Source organism: Amphibalanus amphitrite, unplaced genomic scaffold, assembly GCF_019059575.1.
Source record: "Amphibalanus amphitrite isolate SeventyFive unplaced genomic scaffold, NRLGWU_Aamphi_draft 000210F_arrow, whole genome shotgun sequence".
NCBI lineage: Eukaryota > Metazoa > Arthropoda > Thecostraca > Balanomorpha > Balanidae > Amphibalanus > Amphibalanus amphitrite.
In genome coordinates, this window is record NW_024881705.1 from 698473 (window position 1) to 724986 (window position 26514).

Consider the following 26514-nt stretch of genomic DNA (forward strand, 5'->3'; position numbering starts at 1 on the left):
GAAGATGTACGACAAGACGCAACACCTCTGGTAGACCCAAGTTCCAACCAGCCCCCACCTCACAAAACGAGATGATAAAAGCTCTGTGTATATTTTAAGGCAATATACAATATCAACAAAACCAGATCAGCACCGCACCACGGCAGACAGACAGCCAGGCCGCCCGCCCGTCCGGCGCCTCCGCGGCCCCCCGACATTATATAAATAGGTTCCCAAAGGGCCGCCCAGTCGCGTCCCCGCTTCCATTCGATCCGATTCACCTAGCCGGAGCGAGCGGCGCGGGGCCGCATCATTTTACCTGGCGACAGACGGCGGGCACGGCCCGGTTGGTTAGACACCCGAAATAACACTTGGGGTCGGTGAGAAAGGGTACACGGAGAAGCGAGTGAGTTTTATGAACGAATAAGTGTAAATCCGATTCTTTTGTGAAATGTGAGCGTGGTTGTCACCGTTTGGTGCCATCAAACAAGTCACCATCATTGTCGGGCCAGAACTCACGCCCACCTCCACTCTGAAGGCCCGGCAACGCCGACAACACACGATGCAATATCATACCTCACCCACCATCAGGTCCAAAAACACGCCTCCCTAGACTCACCTCGGTGATGAGTCCGGCTGCCACCGTGTGCCCCGCCACCCGCAGCATCAGCCGGCCGTAGTCCCGGAAGTCCTTATAGAGCTCCACGCAGACGGGTCGCTGGAAGGTGATGATGACGTCGGCGCTGCTGTTTCCGGGCAGACAGCGCGGCTTCTGTTTGAGCACTTCCCCGGAGGAGCGGTGCAGCTGACACACCAGCCGGGTGATGGTGGCCGGCTCGCTGACCGACTGGTAGTGGACCACCACCTGAGGGAGCGGAAATACATGTCAACGGATGGAAATACATGTTGCACCGGTCATCACATATGAGGGCAGTTCAAGTTACCGGGTGCGCTCCTCGTCGGGAAGAAAAGGGGCGATAGCATAGGCGTCTGTATGCCTCTGTAAACGGTATATGGCGATACAAAATAACAATTCGACTTGATCTCCGATACAACGTACCAGTGACTGAAATTCATTCGAACAATGACTGACACCATCCCATACACGTATACGACCTTCCCGAGCTGCTCCCCTTTCCCAACACACCTGATACCCTTTAGTGATGGGCAGGTCAATACTGAAGATGACGATGCGCGCCTGCACCTTGGTGGTGACCTTGACCGGCTGACCGGGGTCACAGAGCACCACGCCGACCGTCTGACTCTGCGGGTCCACTCCGGACAGCGTGACCGTCACGTGGTCCCCGGCGAACGCCGACTGCACCGGCATCTCGTCAATGGAAATACCTGTAAAGATGGGGGGAGGGGTCAGGCGGTGAGCTGCAAGCAATCAAATCAGTTCGGAGAAAGTGACTAAAACAATACCGGCACATCGGTTTTATTTACTGTCAACTCAGGCTGAAGGAAAAGTAAGCGAAAATTGAGCAATCATGAATGACTGAACAGCATGCAGTGGCTTTAAAGCCAAAATGAACATACAATCCTCGTAGGCCGACAAAGAAAAGACCGGAATGACCGACAGGATGACCTGGCCGCCGTCCCCTGCCCTCCCGTGCTGCCCACTACGGCCACCAACATAGCGCTGCTTGCCCTTCAATTTCCCACCACGGCAACCCCTTTACGTCCTCTCCCCGCCACAATGACCGGTCACTGACCTTTCACGGTGGCCGTCTCCCCGTGAGGCATCACGGTGACCTTATCGGCCACCTGCAGCATGCCGGCATCAATTCTTCCGGCCATGCTGAGCGCCGACTGCTGCTGGCCTTTGAACACGTCCTGTACAAACAGCCGGAGCGGCCGGTCCACCGCCCGCTCCGGCGCCGGGAACGAGTCTGTGGTAGGGAGGGAGGGGTGTTATAGAGGGACGTCCTGGACGAACAGCCGCAGCGGCCGGTCCACCGCCCGCTCCGGCGCCGGGAACGAGTCTGTGGTAGGGAGGGAGGGGCGTTATAGAGGGACGTCCTGGACGAACAGCCGCAGCGGCCGGTCCACCGCCCGCTCCGGGGCCGGGAACGAGTCTGAGGGGAGGGGGAGTGAGATGTTACTACAGGGAACTATACGACCAGCCGGAGCGGCCGGTCCACCGCCCGCTCCGGGGCCGGGAACGAGTCTGTAAGGTTTACAAAGTCGGTATAGTTCACGGAACCAGTAGTTCTCATCAGCACATATGATGTGCAGGGAACCGTCCACTAGGCCCTAACCTCATCTTTGCGACTCATCCACGAGTTCTATCCCTGAAGTAAATCCCGTTCTCATGTCACGACTTCCACATAGGTACACTTGGTGTCACCTGTCTAACACCCCACCGATCGCGTCCCCACCTTCCACCCATCCAGTCACTCACCGATGACCTGCAGCAGTGTGGGCCCGCTGTACCAGGCGGTGAGCGCCGCCTCCTGCGCCGGCTGGGTGAGGTTCTCCCCCGTCAGACCCGAGCACGGCACGTACCGCAGCTCACTCTCCCGGAACCCCACAGAGCGCAGGAAGGTGCCGAGCCGGCCGCGGATCTCGTCAAACCGCGCCTGGCTCCAGCCCACCGTGTCCAGCTTGTTGACGGCAATCGCCAGCTGACTCACTCCTGAGGGCGGAGGGAGTCGGAAGGGGGAGGGGTCAGAGTGGAAGTCAGAGGAAGTCATAGGGGGGTCAGAGAGGAACCATAGTCCAAAGGAAACGAATGCAAATTTCGCTAAACCAGCTGTCCAGCTTGTTTAGTCCCACGAAAAAATATCAATGTGAATTGTGAAACCTATGCACGATACTACCTGATTGTGTTCAGTATTCATACTCGCACGATCCACCAATATTCATTCTACACTCTACAGAGACTGTCCACCGATCGATACACTGATCTCTATGTCCCCCCTCCAATCACTCACCGAGTGACCGGACCAGGATGGCGTGCTCGCGGGTCTGGCCGCCCGACTCGAAACCCGTCTCGAACTCTCCTTTGGTGGCGTTTACCACGAGCACAGCCACATCGGCCGCCGCCGCGCCTGTGTCGGGAGGGAAACGAGGTCAGGTGGGGTCACGGTCACAAAGACGACTCAGTCAGTTCAAGGTCAACGATTGAGGTCAAGTAAAGGGTAGAACTGATTTGATGGAAATCCTCCCTAGCTGTCGTCAGTTACCTACCTACATTTTTAGGTCCTTCTGAGTAATGCATGTCAAGCAACGATTATTGCATCGGGTATCAAAACGATGTTCCACGCACGATAGCATGCGGTCACTGACCGGTGATCATGTTGGGGATAAAGTCCTTGTGGCCGGGCGCATCCAGCAGAGTCACTGTCTTCTGAGGCGTCTCGAACTTGAAGTGCGCAACGTCCATGGTGATACCACGCGTTCTGAAAAAAAAAAAAATATGATGGAGGGTCAGTTCTCGGCTTCTCTGATAGAAAAGTTAACACTCACAAAGCGGTGCTTAAGCTTCATATGGCTCGCGCCGTTTAATTATTGTGCAACGTCTACATATGCATGCAGCCCTAGCTCGTTCCGTTATATAGTGATCGAACGCTGGCTTTTGAATATGTGCGCTAATATCACTAGATACACCGGATAGTAGAGTGACAACAAATGAAGCTGGGGTAACTAGCGGACTGGCATGCAGACGCTATGGAACGTTTGCTCACCTCTCCTCTCCAGTTTCGTCGAGCACCCACGCAAACTTGAACGACTGTTTACCGATCTTCTTGCTCTCCGTTTCATATTTGTGCATGACTTTTTTATTAACACAGCCCAGTTGATATAATAGATGCCCCATCAACGTCGATTTCCCTGAGAAAAGACGGCATACAAGACGTGAACATTCATAAACATTTTCGGCACAGTCTCTGAGTAAGCCCGCCATTGAGGTAAGTACGGAACAGCAAAGAGAACTGAAAGGTATTGTTATGTGTGTTAACTATCGCGAGTGTGTATCTCGCTGTGCCTGTCGTGTGCCTGCCGCGCGGTGCCATGCCATGGCTCCCGCCCGCCGGGCGAACCCCCGGGTGCCAGCCCTCCCGTCCGCCGGGCGAACCCCCGTGCGCCAGCCCTCCCTGACCTCGACCCGACCGCGCTGACGCCGAGCCGGCCGCAGCGCGGAGGGGCAGTCCTGTCCTGGCAGCCGCGTGATCCGGTCACGCGCTGCTTCCTCTCCCGGCACGAGTGATCCCGTCACTCGTCCCTGCCATCCTCGGGCTAAGCGGGTGGCAGATCGGGCGGCGACCCGAGTGGGGTATGTATTTGTTTTGTTCAGCTATAATTGTTACTTATTCCGCATTACATTACCAATAAAGCATTCGCTCGGAATCTCTCTCTTTCCCGCCACTGGCGGAGAACATAACATTGGTGTCAGAAATCAAAGTAACTGTTCCCATTGCCTGGATATTTTACTCTGAAACCTGTAATGCCTATTGCAACTCGGTCTGGTACAATTATGTCTAAATCCCTGGAAAAAGATGAACAGGAACATCCTCTGAATATTGGGGATCCAAATATCACTGATTTTGATGGTCATAAGGTCGATACTGCCGGCCAAAAGTCAGATGGTGCGGACGCTGGCACTGCTCTCGAGGAAGCAGCCGCAGCAGCCATAGCGGACTCGCCCTCAGTCATGTCCACCCTAAATGCGTTAAATTCTACGCTGCAGGCGTTCAGTCAGGCGCTGGGAGATCAGGCTTCTCGGGTCACCGCCATGGAAGAAAAAATGGTCGAGCTGTGTGTCGCTCCAGACGCTCTCTCATCTGCACCGGTCTGCAAAAATCAAACGACGCTCGATGATCCAATCGGCACCACCGCCGATCTTCGAGCCGGTCCCATCAAGTCCACACGGTCCACACAGGGTGATACTGTTGGACGGCGGTTCGCAAAGCCGCAAGAGTTTGATGGTTCCACTCCTTGGCGTTCCTTTATCATCCAGTTCGAGTCAGTTGCCGATGGCCATGGCTGGTCATCCGCTGAAAAGCGGGGCGAGTTAGTGGCCTGTCTCAGAGACTCGGCTCTCGAAGTGTTCTCGCATCTCCCTGATGCAGACCGAGCGGACTATCGGAGGCTGGTGGCATCGCTGGAGGGCCGCTTTGGCGTCACGCAGCAGGAGCCGTGGTTTCGTTCACAGCTCCGGCGCCGAACTCGAGGTGTTGGCGAGACACTGCCATCTCTAGCTCGAGATGTGGAGCGCCTGGTGGCAATGGCTTACCCTACAGCGGTCCAGGAACTGAGAGACTCGCTGGCCTGCGACCATTTTGTCGATGCATTAAATGATGTTGATCTTCAGGTTGCCGTCAGGCAGGGCCGCCCTGCGTCTCTTCAGGAGGCACTCGCTCATGCTGTTGAGATAGATGCCATTCGACGCTCGGTGAGGCCCTCCCGGACCGAAGCGTCTGGTGGCTCAGTGTTTGTTCGTGCAGGCACAGCCGCAGAGAATGAGCTACCCGGGGAATCACGGGCTTCTGATGCCCCATGTACGGCGGACGCCCTTCGGCAGATCCTGCACTCGCTCGGTGAGCTGAAACGGGATCTCAACCGCGTTCCAGCTGGTCGCAGCCGTGGCCGTGGGCGTGGGCGAGGAGCCTGGGGATCGGGAACCCCAGGTGCCTGCTGGAGCTGTGGTGAGAGGGGCCACATCCGTCGTGACTGTCCCAGGGTGCTCAGCAGAAATGCTCCGGAAAACTAGTCGGGACCTACTGTGTGGAGCAACGGTTGGTCCAGTCAGCACACAAGACTCCCCCTGTGGCAATTTTCCGTGGTTCAAGTGGTAGTGATAGCGTGCAGATTCGGGGTGCTGTGGACGGACACTGCACGTGGTTCGTCGTTGACTCTGGTGCAAATCGCACGCTGGTACGCAGAGACGTTTTGAGCAGATCAGAACTACGGGAAATCCCCAGTGGTCTTGCAGACGTCACGGGTCGGCGTACCGATTTGTATGGCCCCAAAGAGGTGTGTCTCAGAATCGATGGTCATGACTACCGCCAAACTGTGTTCGTTGCCGACGAGCTCAGCGATCCAGTCATCCTGGGTTTGGATTTTCTGCAGAAAAACCACTGTGTCCTGAACTTCGAAAAGAACTTGCTTCATCTGGCTGGCGGACATATTCCAATGTCCCCCAAGTCTGAACGCGGATCCAGTGACGGTCCGGTCAGAGCAATGAGAGTGCGAGTCTTGGAAGCGGTGACTATCGAGCCCGGTGTCCAACGGTTAGTCCGTTGTAAGCCCGTGGGGCCGAGTCCAGGATCACCGGTTCTCGTGGATGCGGGATCTGTCCCGCGATCCGAGTTGATAATAGGCCGCACTATCATCGACCCAGATGCTAGATCCGTCGGAGTGGTGGTGGCCAACATGTCGCGGCGACCTTTTCGTATTCGCGCGGGACGAGCAATAGGAAGTTGCGAGCAAGTGGATCTCAACCACAACTCGGCCGCGCAGGTCGGTGCCCAGTCTCACCACCATCGTCCGAGACTCGAGCACCTGCGAGAGCTTCTCGACAGATCATCTGTCGGACTGTCGGGAGAGCAGGGTGCTGACGTGTCGCGGCTGATCGATGACTTTTCTGATGTGTTTTCGTCCGGTGATGACGACTTGGGACAAACAAACCTGGTGGAGCACACCATAAATACCGGTGACAGTCGCCCAGTGAAAGTGCCACCACGTCGCATTCCCATCCACAAGCGACAAGAAGCGGAGGAAACCATTGGGAAGCTGAAACGACAAGGCCTCATTGAGCCATCCAAAAGTCCGTGGTCCTCGGCACTGGTCTTCGTGAAGAAAAAAGACGGCTCGTTGCGCTGCTGCGTGGACTATAGACTGCTCAATGCCGCCACGATCAAAGATACCTATCCACTACCCCGAATAGACGCAACTCTGGATGCGCTTTCGGGATCGACGTGGTTCTCAACTCTTGACCTCAAATCAGGGTATCACCAGATCGCTCTTTCCGAGTCAGACCGACCAAAGACTGCCTTCTCGTGCAGCAACGGCCTATGGCAATGGCGTGTCATGCCATTCGGCTTGTGCAATGCGCCTGCGACGTTTGAACGACTGATGGACAGCGTGTTGGCGGGTTTGCATTGGCAGTCGGCCCTGGTCTACTTGGATGACATCATCGTGTTCGGCAGGTCATTTGAAGAAAAAATGACACGTCTCCGTCAGGTCTTTCTTCGCCTTCGACAGTCTCAACTGAAGTTGAATCCCAAGAAATGTGCGCTGTTCCGCACCGAAGTTCCGTTTCTTGGTCACATCGTAAGCGCAGACGGTGTAAAAACTGACCCAGAGAAGACCAAAGCCGTCGAAGCATGGCCAGTGCCTCGGAATGTCAAGGAACTCCGCAGTTTCCTTGGCTTTTGTTCGTACTACCGAAAGTTTGTCCGGAACTACGCCACCATTGCTGAGCCGCTCCACGCCTTACTGAAGGGCGGACAACGATTCAAGTGGTCCGCGCAGTGTCAAGAGGCGTTTGTGAGCTTAAAAACGGCTTTGGCTCACTCGCCTGTCCTCCAGTATCCAGACCCTCAGCAACCATTCGTTCTGGATGCTGACGCGAGTGATCATGGCATAGGAGCAGTTCTCTCCCAGATGATTGGCGGAGAAGAGCGAGTGGTGACCTACTACAGCAGATCCCTATCGGCGACGGAGCGTAACTACTGCACCACTCGAAAGGAGCTCCTTGCTGTCGTTGACTCTGTACGCCAGTTTCATCCGTACTTGTACGGGGCCAAGTTTACAGTTCGATCCGACCATTCTGCCCTTCAATGGCTGCGGAAGCTCAAGGATCCTGAAGGCCAGCTGGCGCGTTGGTTGGGACGTCTCGACCAGTATCAGTACAGCGTGGTACACCGACCCGGTCAAAGACATGTGAATGCCGACGCGTTGAGTAGACGACCATGCGAGGCAGATTGTCGGTACTGCTCTCGCCGAGAAGCGGATGTCGAAAACACATGTCGAGTTTCTTCTGTGCTTCCAACAGTTGGAACCTTGGCAGACGTTGGAACGCAACAGCGAGAAGACCCAGATATTGCTCCAGTAGTCGCTTGTCTGGAGCGCAGTTCTGACAAACCAGCATGGGAAGACGCCTCTTCTTGGAGTCCTGTTGCAAAGAGGTACTGGGCCCAGTGGGAGATGCTGAGATTTTCCGAGGGCATCATGTGGAGACGATGGGAGTCACCCGATGGTTCAACGACTTCTTGGCTGTATGTGCTACCTAGGGGCCTGAGAGATGCTGTAATGTCCGAGGCACATGGCTCGATATCCTCGAGTCATTTTGGCATCAAGAAGACACTCCAGCGCTTGAGGAAGCGGTTCTACTGGATTGGCATGCGCCGGGACGTCGGCGAGTGGTGTCGCGTATGCGAAGCTTGCACAGCCAAGAAGGGACCCCAAAGCGCGCCGCAAGCACCGCTGCAAATCGTCTCGGTTGGCGCACCCATGGAGCGGGTTGCGATGGACATTGCCGGGCCTTTCCCAGTATCAGCCTCCGGAAATCGGTATGTGCTCGTGGTGATCGATTACTTCACCAAGTGGCCTGAAGTATTTCCTCTTCCCAACCAGGAGGCTGTGACTGTCGCACATGCCCTGGTCGACGAATTCTTCAGCAGATTTGGCGTTCCACGTGAGTTGCACTCCGACCAGGGCCGAAATTTCGAAAGCACCATCATCAAGGAATGCTGTGAACTTCTCGGTATCCGCAAGACTCGCACCACCCCGATGCATCCGGAATCAGATGGCATGGTTGAGAGGTTCAACCGGACTCTGGTTCAGGAAATCGCGAAGCGCTGTCGCCATGGACAAACCGATTGGGACAAATACATTCCGACCATACTTATGGCATACCGGTCAGCGGAACATGAAGCCACGGGGTACACCCCTGCTCAGCTGATGTTGGGTCGTGATCTCAACCTCCCTCTGGACATGCTGATGGAGAGACCACCGGACAGTCAGGGAGACGTGCACACGACCACTGAGTTTGCCAGAAACTTGCGAGACCACATGTCCGAAATCCGTTTCACAGTGGCAAACAACCTGAAAATGTCAGCTGAGACGATGAAGCGGAGGAAGGATGCAAAGGCTACTGCAAACCAGTATATAGAGGGGGACCAGGTTTGGCTATACAATCCGCGGCGAAAGAAGGGCCAGAGCCCGAAGTTCTCATCTCCCTGGGAAGGTCCGTATACCGTCGTGAAGGTGCTCTCTGCCGTCACGTACCGGATACGCGCATCAGGAAAAACCGCATGTAAGGTTGTCCATTTCAATCGTCTGTGGCGAATGAAGGGTCAGCCGAAGTTGTCTTGGACAGATGAACTTCATCGAGTCGATGGGGCACATGTACATGGGAACCAAACCTCTCCGCGCCCTGGGTCTCCCGATGACGACATGGATCCGGATCCGGCGGCTGACCGCAGGGAGAGTGGGATCTTCCCTGCTCTCGGTGTGGCCCGTGCGCCGGGCGGGACCATTCGGGATGGCCCCACTGTTGGACCGGGTCCGGCCTCGGACGAGACTCGCCGACTGTCGGCGGCCGCCGTTGGTCATGGTCATGGTGCTGGTGTGGGGGGCACTGTGGGTCGGCGCCGTTCGGGACGCCGGCGCACACCCCCCGACTTCCTAACCTATTCATAGTGGTCGCTATCATTCAGGGTTAACAGTGAATCGCAATGTTTCGGGTTTGTAAATGTGCCAATGTGTTAGGTTATTTGTAATGTACGTCAGAATCGTTCGTCCTCTGTACTCTGCTAAGGTGCAATGTGCTAACGCCCCTCTGCTCATGTGCTCAGCAGGATTGCTGATCACGCCCAGCTATGGATGTGCTCGAGTTGGACGATCCGGAGGCGGGAGACTGGCTGGCCGAATACCACCCTCTGGAGCGCCCGGCCAAGAGACCCGCATCTCCCGAAGCGGGCGGAGCGGGATCATCCCGGAAACGGGCCCCGCTCCGAGCCCCGGCCCCCTCCGGAAGAGTTCACCTGCTGGTCGGCTGTAGCATCGCCCGAAACTCGCTGATGGACATCGTCGGCGCCGACATCATCTACAGCAAGGCCAAGGGCGGCGAAACGTGGAGCCGCCTCCGCTTCACGTTCCAGGACTACGTGGACGAATGGAGGCGGTTCGCCGTGTTGTTCGGGCTGTCGCTGGGGTCGATCGTAATGTGGCTCAGCGGCAATGACGGCTACGAGCGCGGCACCGGCCGGAACCTTTTTCTTACGATGACGGCATCGCGCGTCGCCGTCCTGGAGCGGTGCATCGCCGAGACCATCGCGCTCGCCAGGGCGTCATCAGCGTCGGTAACGGTGATCGGGCCCCTGCCGAGGATCGCCTATGACATCACCCTGCCGTGGGAGCAGACGGCCGCCTACAAAGTCGACCGGAAGGTGAAAGAGGCGGTCGGCGAGGATGACTTCGTGAGCGTGGGCAAGGCCCTAACGAAGAAGCTGGGCCGGAGGTCGCGACACCTCGTCACGGAGGAGTGCGGGGATTGGTTCCGCGACGATCGGATCCACCTGAGCCCAGAAGGGTATAGGAAGGTGGCAGATGTGGAGAAGTTCCCCAAGTGGCTCGTGCTGCACGCGGCTGGGTGACTCGGTGTTGGCCGTGCTGAGTGCGTTCTGTGAACTATGTCATATATCTGTGAACGATGTTATGTACGTGTCTTTTTTTCGGGTCGAAACAAATCAGAGGGAGGGGATAGTGTTATGTGTGTTAACTATCGCGAGTGTGTATCTCGCTGTGCCTGTCGTGTGCCTGCCGCGCGGTGCCATGCCATGGCTCCCGCCCGCCGGGCGAACCCCCGGGTGCCAGCCCTCCCGTCCGCCGGGCGAACCCCCGTGCGCCAGCCCTCCCTGACCTCGACCCGACCGCGCTGACGCCGAGCCGGCCGCAGCGCGGAGGGGCAGTCCTGTCCTGGCAGCCGCGTGATCCGGTCACGCGCTGCTTCCTCTCCCGGCACGAGTGATCCCGTCACTCGTCCCTGCCATCCTCGGGCTAAGCGGGTGGCAGATCGGGCGGCGACCCGAGTGGGGTATGTATTTGTTTTGTTCAGCTATAATTGTTACTTATTCCGCATTACATTACCAATAAAGCATTCGCTCGGAATCTCTCTCTTTCCCGCCACTGGCGGAGAACATAACAGTATGTTGAATTTCAACACCACCAACACCGAATGTTTTATTAAAAACACATGTCTTACGGTATACATACAGGGCATTACGCGATATTTTGATGCTCCTATTTTCTTACCGGCGTCTACGTGTCCGATAACCACCATGTTGATGAGCTGCTTGCTGTCTGCCCGCTCCTTGTCGTACTCTGCCCGGGCGTCCCGTGTTCTGAGAAACGAGCGATCAGAGAGGAGGTCAGTGTCCTGACAAGACATCGGTGGGTCAGGGTCGGGGAATGGCTTATTTCGTGCAGCAACATCAATCAGGAGCATGATAGCTCGCAGCAATTTCCGTGCAATTCTATTCAGCTCAGGTTGACATGTCATGTCAACTTAGCTGATCAGGTCAGCGTAAAACAGCTCGTGTAAGGCCAGGTCCGTTCTACCAAATCTGGCTATCTAAGTTTCATTCTGGTCAGTCTGACTCAAATCAGCCAAGCTCAAGCAATAGTGTAACGTCAGGCTCTGTTCTGCAGTCATCACACCCCGCTCACCGCACCTGGCTGGCGTTTTGGCCGGCGTGGCTCCGTCGGCCGCCGGCGCCGGCGACTGTCGTCGGGAGGACATTGGTGACGTGGAGCTGGACCTTCCACCGGCAGCGGCCCGCAGCTCCCGTACCTCGGCCGGCAGAGGCGCCGCCGAAGGAGCGGCCGCCTCCGCTGCCGAGTCGGCGACCGGCGGGTCCTTCTCGGCTGAGGGGTTGGAGAAAGGAGAGCTGTTAGGTTTTATGTTTCAGGAGTAGTTGTAGCATAACAGCGGCGACAAGATTCTCTCGTTAACCAAAAAGAAAATGTAGAAAATCGACTAATGTAAACAGACTATAGCATACAACTTCTCAACAGTCACGCAAAGTAACAGTGGAGCTAACAGTGGACCCTGATAAGGACCGCGGCGCTACCTCACCTTGTGCGGCGAGTCGCTCGTCGAACCCGACGACGACCCGGGCCGGCGGCGGCTGTCGACGTCCCCCCTGAGCCGCCTGAATCGGCTGGGCAGGGGACGGTACCGGGATGCCTGAGGGCGGAGGGGGGGGGGGAGGTCATGGTACGGCGGGTCGCCTGGATCGGCTGGGCAGGGGACGGTACCGGGATCCCTGGCGAAAGGGGACGATCCATTGCACAAGTTACGTTTTTTTTTAAGAATCACGGGATTAGAAGATGAGACTCGCGATGAAGTGCGGTGATCTCACATCTGGGTGCAACACATTGATAAGAAGTTCAAAGGAATTTTATTCGTGCTAGAGTATGAATAACTACGGTACTGACAACCGAGGACAGCAACTACATTCATAAAACTAGTCCGCGGCCGCAGCTCATAGGCTTTGGCTTTCAGTTTGCATAGTTTGAGGTGACCTAGGTAATGAAGAACAAGCTTTTACTTACCAAGAATCGGCTAGTGGCATGGCAGCACTTGCAAGCAATAGGTACCGATGGTATCTATATCGATAACTTAAGTTTGGAAAAGGGCCCCTGAAATCCCGCACAATCATGACATGTTCCTGGTAAAACAAAAAAAATCACGAAAGCCATAAGACACATCCCTGAATGTAGGAGCACTAAAGTAAAAGGTTGACGCGAATGTTATAAGACGCCTGGGCAGTATGGGTCATAGATGATTTGGAAAACCACCACTGACCTCTTTTTCACGGATATCCAAAAACGGGTAAAATCCACTTATATTTCGCACCAGTAGCACCACGCGAGTGCATGTCGGAATACAAAAATAGTTATTGTCTCGCGAGCGATGTACGTGATCTGCGCAGGTCAAGCACGGCAGCCGAACAGGGTATGGACCAGGGACCTACCTACCAACTAATACCTATGGATACTGACACACAGGCAGCGAGGAGCCATGACCGGCACTAAGCAGCAAACCGATCCACGCATCTGCCTGTTCGACAGGGTACCTATACTTGATAAGTAAATACAAACAGTTGATGAGACCGGTCAAACTTAACCCAGACTATAGGGACTACAGCGCCATAGACCTTCGTACACCAAGCAAAAAGGTTTATATGACTTAATTTATCGAATGTACTTGTTTAGCACGGGTGCAATTGACCAAGATGCACATAGAAAAGCGATTCGAGTCGCAATAATGAGTAAGATGATGGGGAATAACTGACGGGCGGACCTTAATTACGCTACAGAAAAAGTGGCTTAGACTAGCCCCATTACCGATACATTTTCGCTTAAATTTAAGGAAGCAGTTAACCAATAACTGAAGTCACAACGAGACATCACTTCACCAGCCTGTTTCCAATTATTGTCGACCATGACAGTGGATATACTAGAGCTAGTCGTACAAGTGACGATCTAAATCATACGAAAACATACGGGAAAGTGCTTTAAAATTGCCATCCATCGCCTCATTTGTACTGAAAGTTACATACAGCCAGAACACACGCAGGCGAGCATCGTTGGGAGACACAAAATCGAGTATCCACACTGACGGGACTTGGTGCACTTCCTCACACCACATCGGCTTTGTACCTGGTTACAGAGTTTCGATCAAATTGGTATGCTTCTCTCACAGAAAATACACTTCGCTGGTTCGTTAAAACCAGGAGACACAGTGCGACTGATTTTTTTAGATGATACAGCGTGGAAAAATGTCTGGTGCGTTGCCGCTGGGTACCAAAATGTGTAGCCATGATATGGTGAATAGACAAGCACCGTCATTTTACGTCGGTCCACAGCCTAATTCAAAGCAGACATCACACACTGAAAGTAAACATCCCCGGAGCACACGGTCGCACCTGAGCAGTCAACATTTCACAGTACATGCGCTCACATAGACAACATATGCACGGTCTCTGGAAAGTTCATCCGGTACAGGACCAAGTACAGCACCAGTATGAACTACCCGTCTGTTCTACGTCTATTGTCTATTCTATATGTCTACAGTCTACACCATGTATATTGTCTAGTCATCCACCTCTGCCGTGTAGCACCTAACGGCACAACCGCGGCGGTACAACCCTATGTCTATCAGTCAAATTGGACTCATTTGGCATCACATCACGCGCGGGAAGAACGGACTTTCATCCAAAAGGATACCTTAGTCACAAGCCAGGCTGTTTTAGGAGTAACTACCAAAGTCTTTCCTTTCATCATTCAGACCACTATCAGCCCAAATTCATGCATCTGACATCAGTACACTTTCTTCAGAGATCTTACCGTTACCACCCTACTTCTGCTCGCTACGTTGACAATGCGCATGCCCAAGCAGCGCGAACCTCAACATGGCTTGTCCTGTTGCTTTGTGCGGATTTTCAATTCGACGGTTTACCGCCGGTTCTCTGCAATCCCCACCACAATCACCGTTTGGTGATGACCTGGCTCTGTTTGGCCCGCACCAGATCATCCGGCGAGGGCGTATCGAAGGCGAACGGCCTCACCGCCGCACTTGGAGCCCACGACAGGCTGGCGGGGTGGAAGATCCGCCGCCGCTGGCGTCCGGCCGCACACGGCATACAGAGTGCCAGGGTCGAGGGGGCGCCGCGGAGCCGTGCCGGCGCCACCGGGAGGGGTGTGGGAGGCGCGGGGGCCGGCAGAGGGGGAGGGGAGGGCTCCACCGGCGCCGGTGGGGAGGAGGGGGGCGGGGACGGCTCGGCGGGGCGGGTGGGGCGCTCCGGGAGCAGCGCCGCCGTCAGGTCAATCACATCGTCTCTTGGTGAGGGACCCGGTGACGGGGAGACATGGGGTGGTAGTCGAGTCTGGAGCGGACCACATGAACCAGCAGATGCCGACATTTGCTTCAGGGAAGGAATGGTATTTGTAGGACCAACAGAGGCAGCCATTTGTTTCAGAGAAGGTATGGTACTTGTCTGTGGACCAACGGATGAGGCCATTTGTTTTAGAGAAGGAATCGCTTTTGATTCGGAGCCAATAGATGCAGCCATTTGCTTCAAAGAGGGTATTGCATTTGTTTCAGAATCAATCGATGAAGCCATCTGCTTCAGGGAAGGTACCGTTTGTGCTGGTGAACCAATGGATGCAGCCATTTGCTTCAGAGAAGGTACTGCATTTGTCTGTGGACCAAGGGATGCACCCATTTGCTTCAGGGAAGATACTGCATTTGCTTGTGGCCCAAGGGATGCACCCATTTGCTTCAGAGAAGGTACTGTATTTACCTGTGGACCAAGGGATGCACCCATTTGCTTCAAAGAAGGTATGGTACTTGTTGTTGGACGAAGCGATGCACCCATTTGCTTCAAGGAGGGTACTGCATTTGTCTTGGGATCGAGGGATGCACCCATTTGCTTAAGGGAAGGTACTGCATTTGTCTGTGGACCGATGGATGCACCCAATTGCTTCAAAGAAGGTATAGTACTTGTTGTTGGATCAACAGATGAAGCCATTTGCCTCAGAGAAGGCACCGTGTTTACAGTTGGACTAACTGATTCAGCCATTTGCTTCAGCGAAGGTGCTGCGCTAACCGGTGTACCAAAGGACGCGGACATCTGTTTTAAAGAAGGTACTGCATGGGCTTCATGACTAGCAGATGCGGCCATTTGTTTCAGTGAAGATAATCCAGGCGGGTTGACAAAATCGGTCGACTGCGGCAGGGGCGCGAACCCAGGCGGAGCTTTGAGGCCTGATCTATGACCAGACAGACCATTGGGTAGTGGTATCTTATTCAGTGCCATTTTACTGGTATCGGTCACCAGGCTCGACATATCTGCGGTCAAACACCGAGGGGAGCTGTCCGCCAGATCACGAGGGTACGAAGGCCGGACAAAACCTTACCTTACCGAAGAATAATACCAGCAGCAGCCGTCAGGGGAGCACACATGGAAAAAGGAGAAACAAGTGTTAGACGAGTGACAGCAAAGTCCAGTCTAGGAAACATCGTTCAATTTTGGACACGCAACGCCTTCAAAAACATAATTGCCGACAGTCGACACGTCATTTCTGGTTTCTGCGTTCTTTAGACACATGACAATCAACACAGCCCATCACACAGCCGTCGCTCTACCACGCGCCCGTACCTGGTGGGGGTCCTTTGGCTGCTCCCGCCGCTGCTGGAGGTACTGGAGAGGTGTCGCCGCGCTCTGAGGGAGGCCGCTCCATCGAATCTCGACGGGAGAGACGGCCTGGTGGGCAGAGGAATGGTCAAAGCAGGAGCATTTCTTGAGAACCTGTCTGGCTATCGATTTATTCCCCATTATTCCGTCATATAGACCCAGACTCCCGGCCTGTCGTATCGTACCCCCATCCCAGCGTCACATCAGCACTACCCCGAATGACTCCTTCACACGCCGTCCTCCCGCTCAAGAGTCACCCACCTGCCGTCCCCCGCTCGAGAGTCACCCACCTCCGGGCATGCCAGCCATGGCGTCCGAGAGGATGGCGTCTAGCGCCGCGGCGCAGTCGTAGTCGTGTCTGAGCACGGCGCGCACGATGGCGTGGTCGGAGACCGTCTCGCCGACCACGTCCCGGACTGCGTCCAGACAGGAGAGAAGCCGCGCGCGCTGCTCGCTGTTCAGGTGATCTGGCACCAGCGGGCCGCACGAGTCCTGACGGGCGGCCCCGCGGTGAGCACCCGCGCCGCCGCTGCCGTCAGAATCCTGATAGAGGGGGAAGGGTAGGGTGAGACGAGGACGAATCACCACCTTCAGAGCGTAGCCAGTGGCAGTAAGACATATGTTTTTTTCAAGTATAATACAGAACTAGGTATAAAAAACGTTCGAAAAAAATTCGATTCGACGCTTTCGACGCCCGCTATGACAATGATAATAAATAAGCATCAATAGAACAACAGCATAAACATCCAACAACATTGTTGTAGCGAGGGCAAACCAAAGCGAGCTTTCTCGGAACATCCCTACACCTGCCCGCTCCCATCCCGACCTCCAGCGCCGTCGGTTCCCGCACCTCTGCCTCCTGCTCCTCGGCAATGGACGACGGGGCGCCGCGCAGGAACGCATCCATGTTCTGCTGCCGACTCCGGTCGAACGTGAACTCGCGCTCCACAGAAGACGGTGACATGGTGTACTCGTCGTCCACGCTGTGTCCGTACACGTCATAGTAGCCATCATACTCTGTGGGATGGCAGTGGGAGAAATGAGAGAGTGGTCAGCGAGTGCTGGTGGGAGGTGTGAGCATAATAATGTGGGTAGAGCAAATAGGTATGGGCTCACTTAGGGGATGGATACCCATGTATGGTGATAATCATAGATACAGCGTGGAAGCCAGAGCCTGCATATTTTCTGCATAGACAGGGGCATTGTATTATATTGCTAGGAATATCATAAAGATGAGCTGAGGTGCTGGCCTGACCATAGAAGAATGGACAACAATTAGGCAGTTATCTTGACCAGATTAGGCTGAATTGTTAATGTTAGCAGATCAGAAAATATGAAGTGATCACTGGCAAGACACTGTCCAAGCAAAAACTGGTAGAGCTGTATTATTTGTACCCAAGCTTGAGTAAGCTGGAGCAGGAGCCATGAATGCTCTTTACTCAGAACCAGAGCTAGAGTCAAAATACACAACAAGAGCCACCCATAGTGATTGTTTGTGAAGATGCAAGGAAATCAAGATTAAGCTGAAAATATAAATATAATGTTGCAGCAAACATGATGAACAAATCAAAGTGACTAAATTTTTTCCAGTAGCAAAAAGGGGTCATATATTTTTCCAATATGAATAAAATGGTAAAAGTTGCTTACCATCATCATAGTTCATGCCTCGCACATTCCTGTGACGTGACATGGCTCCGGCTCGTACGTTGTCAAAACCTGTGAAAGGATGGAGATAAGTGAGCCATTTGGCATACTGAATACTAGCTGCATTGAAGACTTTTCAGAAAATTTCTACCCCAATGCATAATCGCTGTTTGGTTAGTTTTTTTTTTATTTAACTGGCTGCCAGCTTGCTGGCTTGGCATTTATTGGGGGGTAGAGGGCAGGGTCACCGCAACAAGCTTTGCTTAGCGGTGGCTCTGTCCTTGTGAATCCTTCCCATCAAAAGGTTCAGACTAAGTTTTTTTTTTTAATTGACTTCTGTTGGGTCAAATTCATGTAGTCTTTGTGGTCCACCAATAAGAGCTCAAGAAACATCCATAATGAACTAACATTTATGGGAAAACTAGTAGTGTGCTAACCAGCTAACAAAAAAACTGACACCAAAGAGGACCACAAAAATTAGCAAGTGAAAAGTCCCAATTATAAGACAAATTCATAAATGTACAAGAAAAAAATACACAAAATACCACATTCTGAAATATTTAAGACATGACAAAACTTCCCAGTTCCAATCATTTTGTGCTTTGTGGATGTACTTTGAAGGTACCTACCTATGCTGTGCAGTGTGCAGTACCTATAGGTACCTATGCTGTGCAGTGTGCAGTACCTATAGGTACTTAACCGTGCGGATACACAAGGTGAATAGGTCGTGATGGGCAGATCCAAGTGATCCTATACAGCAGCTTTTTAAGTGATGGAAAGCGAGTTGAAGGCCTCTCAGATACGAAAAATTACTCTTTATCGCATATAATATATACTTAAGAGCTTAAACTATCAAAAAATATACTCAAAATCTTAAATTATAAAATGCCTCATAAGCGCCACTTTCGACCAACCGAAAGGAAACCGTCTTCAAGAGCCTAGTCCTAAATAAGTTTAACGATTTGACAGCCTATATAAGGAAGCACACCCATTTTCATGTGAATTACCTTTCAATGGATAACAGTTTCACTCGTAACCAACGGAAACCATAATTCACATTACATTCACAGAAATCACAACACCATCCGCCATCTGTCAGCTAGTTATCAATGTGCTTGACACCCATATGTTTGGATTGTTTTTTCCTCGTTTTCTGACATGATGGGTGAAGTCATAATCTTTGTCGAAAATAAATAAAAAAATTTGTGGTATTATGAGGTCTTCAAAGTACATTATTTGTAAAAGTCACGATTTTTTATGCTATTTTCCTTGCTATTTACTAAGCTCTTGATATTTTTGCGATATTTTTCGGAAATGTCTCTAGAATATAAATATTCTTCCCGCATTTGACGAGATTCTTTCCATCGCTCTGTTTTCTATTTATCACCGCGCTGTTTTCAAAGGTTGCGAAACTACCTTACTTCCATCGTATTGGTGGCACACGAAGCAATAGACTCCGCCAGCGATGCTGTCTGATCCATGGGTGCATTTGGGGTCAAGCAAATGCCCTGTCCCCGCAACTAGCCCGAAATCGACGACAATTTGCGTTTTTTTCGAGGATAAAGCAAAAACTAACAACTTTAACGAGGAAAAGCTTGTTTTAAACTAATCGAAGTCCGTGTTTTAATTTGGAGAAACCTATTTGTGCATTCCCCCTCCCCCTGCAGCGACCAAGACCGCCTTTCTGGATCGGCCAGCGGCCAGCGACAGATTTCACACGGCCGTACCGTACTTCGCGAGTCGCGACCACCAGTCCAGATGAATGCTTCCTAGCACTGGGTGAAATAAATTTCAAACTTCAAAGCACGACTTGTCAAAAGTTAAGGCATTATGTTGTGTGTAATCATGTAGGTAGGAGGCTCTCTGTAGAGAGGAGGCCCCTTTAGAGAGGAGGCCCTCTGTAGAAAGGAGGCCCCCGGGACTCCTCCCCCCCCCCCCCCCGCTTGGCTAAATCCTAGGTACGGCTCTCGCGAGATTAAGCGGTAGGTTTTGCACATTTACGTTTGCGGTTATATCTCAGAAGTTCAAAAGGCAAAGGCAATTAGCGGTTATATAAGCTAGTGTCAATTGCAGTTACGTCTGGTGTCTTCGTGCTTGTCACGAGCTTTGCTGCCGTTCCGCAACTATACGGAGGATGTCGTAGGGGAATCTGCAAAAGTAAATATTCAAACAGGTTCGTACGTCGCAATGTCGCTGTCAGCATGCCTCTACGTGTAATTATAACCGTGAATGGATGAAGCAAGGACTGTATAAGAAACATATCACTATTTATATTTGACATAGGTAAGGAAGCACAAGATGCACATCAAACAATGACGCAACATGATAACAAACTCAACATGGGCTACTTTGCACTGGCAGCTGACTACAGCGCTTCACTACTTCGAAAACAACGAACGCTTCTTCACGCCAGTACCAGTGGACTGTGAGCCGCTCGTCAGCCAGGAGGGTAGCTTTCGCTTCATGGCACGTTCCTGGGATGATTCTTTCTCTCCATCGGAGTCGGAGTCAGCGGAGAGCAGCCGGGCGGGCCGCACTTTTGGCATCTTGGGTGCCACACGACCGGCCACTGGCGCAGCTCGACTGGCCGCCGGCGCGACACGAGGGGCCACCGATCGCGAGTTGACCTCGTCCGGGTCTAACCTACCCCACAGCGGCTTGCTCGACTCCGGCTTCTCCTTCACACTGTCTTCCTCCCCGTCCTCGTCGGCCCCGGCGGTGCCCCAGCGGAACGCCGGCTGCGACCGTGGCGGCGACGGTTCCCTGACGAGTCTCTGCCTCTGGTCTGAGGTGTTCAGCTCGTCCATCGCCAGCTGCTCGGCAGCCGACACCTCCGCTTCGTCCGGGTCTGACTCGTCGCCGAACGGATCGACCACCTCGATCAGACCGGCGCTCGGGCGGACCGTGGTCGCAGCAGGGGGTGCAGAAGGCGCGGCGGCGGGCGGCGGTGAGCACGGTGCCACCACTGGCGGATCAGAGCCCACGTAGCGGGTCGGTCTGGCCTGGGAGGTGTTCATCCGGCGGGCCGACACAATCGTGGTGGGTACTGGCCGGGAGGAGCTCATCCAGCCGGAGTCGGACGCATCCGGCGGAGACGGCGGTCGGGCGACCGCTGCTGACGGAGTGGGGTTGGCGGGCCTCGCTGCCGACGACCCATCATCGGAGAGGCCGTGGAGTCGCGAAATGACCGCCAGACACAGCTTCAGCTGGTCCCAGCTCACCTCTGGCGGGCACTGCTCTTTGATCGGGCCCAGCCGGCTGATGTTGGAGCCGATCGCAGGACTGCGCACGACACGGTACACCGACTCCACCAAGGCATTGTCGACACCAAGACGCGACAGATCTACCGGAAGACCGATCTTGATCGCCTCGGAAAGGTGCGTGACCACCGTGGAAGGCTTCACGCCCTTCTTTTCGGCCGCCTCTTCCAGGCTCTGTGACTCATGCTGCGTCAGGATGTAGCTCTCGCGCTGCGTTTCGCTTAGACGCAGCAACAAAGCCTCTTCGGCACCGGAATCGAGCTTCTCATCGGGCATCTTGTCGGGGAAGTTGTTGGTCGTCAGGTTGTGCTTGATGGCCGCATTGTTCACCAACTCCACGATTTCGTACCCGTACTTTTGCACCTTGGCGTCGGTGAAGCCCTCGACTCTGCCCAGTTGAGTCAGCGAGGTGGGGCGGCGCTGTGCCAGCTCCAGCAGTGCCCGGTTGCTGGCCACCATGTATGGCATGACGCCCAGCTGGTCGCTGAGACGGGAGCGAAGCGCCAACAGATCTGTGTAGAGCTGACCCCTGTACTTCAGCTCCGTGGGATCGGGCGGCGGTTCCAGCACCACGCCGCACACAGGCTTCGAGCTGGGAGCTCGGTCCGGCAGCATTTGTCGGCTGCCCGACTGGATGTCCAGCTCGGCGAAGTCTGAGTGGGTTGGCTTCTTCTGTGCGACACGCATGTCTCCGGTCGGCACCAGGTCCAAGCGGATGGCCGGATTCCGTGTGTAGGCCTTCAGAAACTCCTCACCCTTCGGCGTGACGTAGATTGTTGTGACAAAGGACGAGCCTCCGCCTCGACCGCGCTGTCCCCCTCCTCGGCCGCGCTGCCCTCCGCCACGCTCACCCAGGTACGTCTCGAAGATCAGCATCTTGCCGAGAGATTTCCAGAAGGCCTCGCTGTACTCCTTGCCAGATCCATAGCCCTCCTTTGTCTTCAGCCACTCCCAGACTTTCTTGCTAGACGAGCCGCGCAGGAACAATATCGGAGTACTCAGTCCCGAGCGACCATTCATCAGCTTCACAGCTCCCAGCAGCATGGCTCCCTGCACGGCGAAGTTGTGACCTCCGTCTGACGTGGATGCGTCCATATTTGACGTCTTCTTGCTGCTGTACTTGTTGTCGCAGTTGTCACAGCAGCCGGCCCGTTCGCCGGCCGTCGCCTGGGAGTCGAAGTGCTGCAGCAAAGTTCGTCTGCGACACTTGCCGCCACTCAGCAGTGCCTCAAATCCATTCATCATCTCCAGCCTATGCTCTCTAAAGCTTTGAGAGGTGAGCTCTGCCAGAAAGTGGCGGTGCACCACAAAATCGGCCGACTTGAAGAAGCATGTGCACACGGCTGGCTGGCCGTCGCGACCAGCGCGGCCGATCTCTTGATAGTAGGACTCGATGTCACGGGACGCCCCATAGTGAACTATTCTGCGCACATCCGGCTTGTCGATGCCCATGCCGAACGCCACAGTCGCCACGATGATGGACACCTTGTCGCGTACGAACTGTTCGTGGGCGTCCTTGCGTTCTTTGAGAGTCATCGCGGCGTGATACATCACACATGGAATGCCAGCATTGAGCAGTGCGGTGTGTAGGATCTCGGTGCCCTTCCGAGTGGGACAGTAGATGATGGTGGCGCCATCGAATCGCCACTGTCCTCCCACGCGCTGCATCAGAGAGGTGACGTCTCCCAGAGCGCTGGAACTCTTGGCACGCACCTCCAGGTACAGATTCGGCCGGTCAAACGAAGTCACCGTCGTCTTGCAGTCCCTGAGGCCCAGTGACCGGATGATATCTGCCCGCACGTCGTGTGTGGCCGTGGCAGTGAGGGCCAGCATCGGCACGTTGGGCAGCTCCTTCAGCAGTACGTCTAGCCGCCGATAGGAGGACCTGAAGTCGTGTCCCCACTGGCTGACGCAGTGCGCCTCATCCACCGCCACCATCGTCAGGCCGACAGAGTCGGAGAGCTCCCGCAGAAAGTCCGTGTTCTCGACGGCATACTCGGGACTGACGTAGAGCAGGCGGTACTTGCCCTCGCGCAGCTCCTGTCGCACGGCGGCCGGGCGCGTCTGGGCGCTGCCCAGCAGACAGGCGGGGATGCCGAGCAGCTGCAGAGCCAGCACCTGGTCCTCCATCAGCGAGATGAGCGGCGACACGACCAGGCTGAGGCCGCGCCGATGCACCGCCGGGAACTGGTAGCAGAGCGACTTGCCCGAGCCGGTGGCCATCACTGCCAGCTGGTCGGGCCCACCATTCAGAACATTCCAGATAATCTCCCACTGCTTTGGGCGGAATTGTCCATAACCAAAGAACTTTTGGAGAGTCTCAAAATGTTCCCTTTCTGGTGGCTTCACTGAGCTGGCTTCCATGGTTTGCAAGAAGGTGGTCTCCTGAGCAGGGTGATGGCTTGCAAGAAAGTATGACTAATTCAACAATATGACTTCAAAATGTGATCAGCTTGCATCTCATTCAAGTACTCTTCATGGTGCCTGGAACAGACAAGAAAAAAGGTTAAATCAATGGATACATTTTTCTCTTCTGGCCCCAGTGAACTTTCTGATGCAGCAACCAGTATGTTCATGACAAGAGACAATACCTAATGATGAACATGAAGCACATCAAACCCATTAAATTACTCATTTTAGGACTAGATAGTGTGTCCTCACTTGATATAAATCTTATCAGAGGCATTTACTTTGCAATGGCAACTCCTAAACACTAGGTAACATAACAAACATTACACGCCCCAAGCAGTGAAGACCTAAGTTCCATTCATAGTGGTATTTATAAGAATTATAAGAAGTCAACTTATCTTCAAATAATTTGAATTGACAGGTGGTATGACTCAACAGGATTCTCATCTTTCATCTAAACTCTTAAGAGTAATGAGTATTGCATAGGTTAAAAGTACAACTCCAAGACAGGAACCATTGTTAGCTTGTCCAACCCCAAGACCCAATCTAATAAAGAGTGTAACATTCTTTTCATAGCATTTAGTATCCATGTGCAGTGAAACCAGCCTTAGCAAATGCATATTTGAGTCAAAGTTCCTTGGACCGTTAATATAAAATACTGGTAAATGTAACCTTTTGAAAAATAATATTGTCTTCGTCGCAGGTTAACCACCTACCTACGGGCTACAGCCAAGGTGCTGTCTGCAATGCGCGGGAATACTTATCGGCACTCAGTGTATCATTCATGATCAAAAGTAAGCCAAAGCCATTTAACTACTAAACCATAACCAATCCTCTGCACTTTCTCTTTCCATGTTTGATAGGTATTGATAGGTGGGTGGATCAAAATGAGTGAAAACCTAAAAAAGTTTAATTTAATTGGTTTTCACTTAGGTCAGAAGTTGAAGTGGATAAGATACAATAGTTAATGGCCAGTAGGTATCTACCTCACCTATAATTTGAGTTCAGGATGAAAACAATTAAACTATAAAAAGCAAGCAATGACGTCCCTGGAATCCTGAGCAAACAGCGCAAACAGAGTAAAAATGCCAGTTAGCCATTGTATTTATAATTTTTACGCGCGTTTTGCAGTCGCGTTCAGTCTGTTCAATGACCCGTACTGGTAGCCTGCTTGAGCAGAATCTGTCGGCTCAAAAAGCAAAGGATGGTAATTTTCTCAGCACTAAAAACCGGTCATTTTGTGGTATTTTCGGCAAAACTAGGCATTTCCAGTTAATTTGAGGTATAACAGGGTCATTTAGCACCTAACCAGTTTTAACACTTATTTAAGGGACTTTAGCACTGCTTTCAGTCTAAATCGCAGTACTTTTAGTTTGAATAGCACCTAATGGTAGTCATTTCGCACTATTTTTGGTAGATGTTTAGGCATCCCTGCTAGATCTAGAAGGATTTTAGTATATTATGGAGAAATAAACTACAATACTAGTCTGTACTAGCTACAGATTGTTTGTTGCCAGGTCGATTAGCGTCTGTTTCGGCGCATGCGTTTTGAGAGGACCGATAGGAAGCAAGGCGCGCTTCTTGGACGGATTTGGCAAGGAATTTGGATAGATTGATTTACGTGCAGCCTCAGCGTGTGCCGATCATCCTGCCTTTTCTTGTCCAAGCGTGAACTGAGCGAGGTTCTTAGCATGGAAATTGGAGAGTGATGACGATTTCCGCGAGGATGTTGGGTTCTACCGTCCGCCCAAGCGTACTGGTCCGCCAGTGCTGCTGTCTTTATTCTGTCAGGTTATCTAACGGCGCTATGGGCATGTAGGTACAGCATTGCAGTAGCAAATTTTGTGCGGTGGCATTTTCCCATGCTTAGTAGGAAGCGCTCGACGTCCCTTCCGTACGTGTCGTGGAAGGGACGTGTCTGTCATTGACGCACATCTAACTAGATGGATCTTGATTGTAGCATTTCGCAGCAGCGTTTCATCGTTCAGCAATCAGCGGCCTAACGCCTAGCCAGCTCTCATTTCGAGGGGCTGGTACTTTGCTTCTGAGGAGCATGAGTGGTCACGCTGCATCGTGAGCCAGATGAAGCCGGTGGGCAGACCGTGTACCGTACATTTGCGTACATGATTTTGTCCCACGAACTTAAGCGTTGCGCATTTTTGTCCACAAATTTACCTAATATATACCCAGCATTCCAATTAGTCGTTAGGGGGCAGCACCGCGGGCGTGGTGTATTGCGTAGAGGGCAGGACCTATGCAACAAAACTTGCTCCAATTCCGTTTTCATCGTTGAAGTAATACGCTGAATGGAGGATCATACTTTGATGTCCAACTTACGTACAACATAAAAAATAAATACCTCAAGGCTCAAGAATACTGTGATCATAGCAGTAGCTCGTGCTCGGCAGTGAAATCATGAATAGTGCTCATATACCGGATTTAGTGCAAAATGAGCTACCACACACCCATTATGTCAGATCTGGCATCGCCTCTATACTAACTAAAATAGTGCGGAATGACCGGATATACCTGTGTTTGACAGGAATTGCCTACGAAAAGACGATAGTGCAAACTGAACTTATGATAGTGCAAAATAACGGAAATTTAGGTACTGAAAAAATTATCCCCCAAAAGCAAATATCAATTTCCAATAACCTTTTATGATCCATAATAATTGTTTCAAATTTAATTTGAATAGAAAAAAAAATATTCCTAATTTTTTACTTGCTCTAAAATAATGGCTTATCGAAAAGAAATAACGTTTTGCAAGAGTGCTTGATTTCGCTGACGAACAGTAATCACAAGAAAAATTTATAGGCGTTTGATAACGCAAATGTGACATTCACCCTGTTCATATCTAGCTGCAGCAAAGCCAGTTGCCTAGCAACTATCTCCACAAGCTGCTAATGTAATTCAGTTGCTTGGCAACGCATGCTACTTTTCATAAAGAACGCTAGCTGTGCTAGCTACTGAACACTAAGGAAACAGTGACCGATCTCCTCGATCTTTTC

General features: G+C 52.8%; 2 protein-coding genes across 5 annotated transcripts; both read right to left on the minus strand.

Moving 5' to 3' along the window:
* Positions 1 to 75: 75 nt before the first annotated feature.
* Positions 76 to 19090, minus strand: LOC122385147 (HBS1-like protein). 3 transcript variants are annotated; one of them, XM_043373200.1, is made up of 17 exons: positions 18842 to 18937; positions 17838 to 17906; positions 17041 to 17207; positions 16481 to 16733; positions 16155 to 16259; positions 12065 to 12175; positions 11661 to 11853; positions 11242 to 11330; positions 3669 to 3813; positions 3271 to 3383; positions 2916 to 3032; positions 2384 to 2617; positions 2002 to 2057; positions 1695 to 1815; positions 1127 to 1326; positions 599 to 844; positions 76 to 298 (listed from the first exon to the last, which is right to left on the minus strand). In XM_043373200.1, the coding sequence occupies exons 2-17, from the start codon at positions 17878 to 17880 to the stop codon at positions 290 to 292; spliced, it is 2202 nt and encodes a 733-aa protein (XP_043229135.1). In that variant the 5' UTR covers positions 17881 to 17906; positions 18842 to 18937; the 3' UTR covers positions 76 to 289. The 3 variants fall into 3 exon arrangements, with proteins under 3 accessions (XP_043229135.1, XP_043229134.1, XP_043229136.1); XM_043373199.1 differs by lacking the exon at positions 2002 to 2057 and having other exon boundaries at positions 1695 to 1871; positions 18842 to 19090; XM_043373201.1 differs by lacking the exons at positions 76 to 298; positions 599 to 844; positions 1127 to 1326; ... (7 more) ...; positions 11661 to 11853; positions 12065 to 12175 and adding an exon at positions 13907 to 15907 and having other exon boundaries at positions 18842 to 19081.
* A 990-nt stretch (positions 19091 to 20080) lies between these two features.
* On the minus strand, positions 20081 to 24654 carry LOC122385140 (Werner syndrome ATP-dependent helicase homolog). Of its 2 annotated transcripts, none has more exons than XM_043373181.1 (2): positions 24495 to 24654; positions 20081 to 23578 (listed from the first exon to the last, which is right to left on the minus strand). In XM_043373181.1, the coding sequence occupies exon 2, from the start codon at positions 23456 to 23458 to the stop codon at positions 20213 to 20215; it is 3246 nt and encodes a 1081-aa protein (XP_043229116.1). In that variant the 5' UTR covers positions 23459 to 23578; positions 24495 to 24654; the 3' UTR covers positions 20081 to 20212. The 2 variants fall into 2 exon arrangements, with proteins under 2 accessions (XP_043229116.1, XP_043229115.1); XM_043373180.1 differs by lacking the exon at positions 24495 to 24654 and adding an exon at positions 24220 to 24292.
* Between the last annotated feature and the right edge of the window lie 1860 nt (positions 24655 to 26514).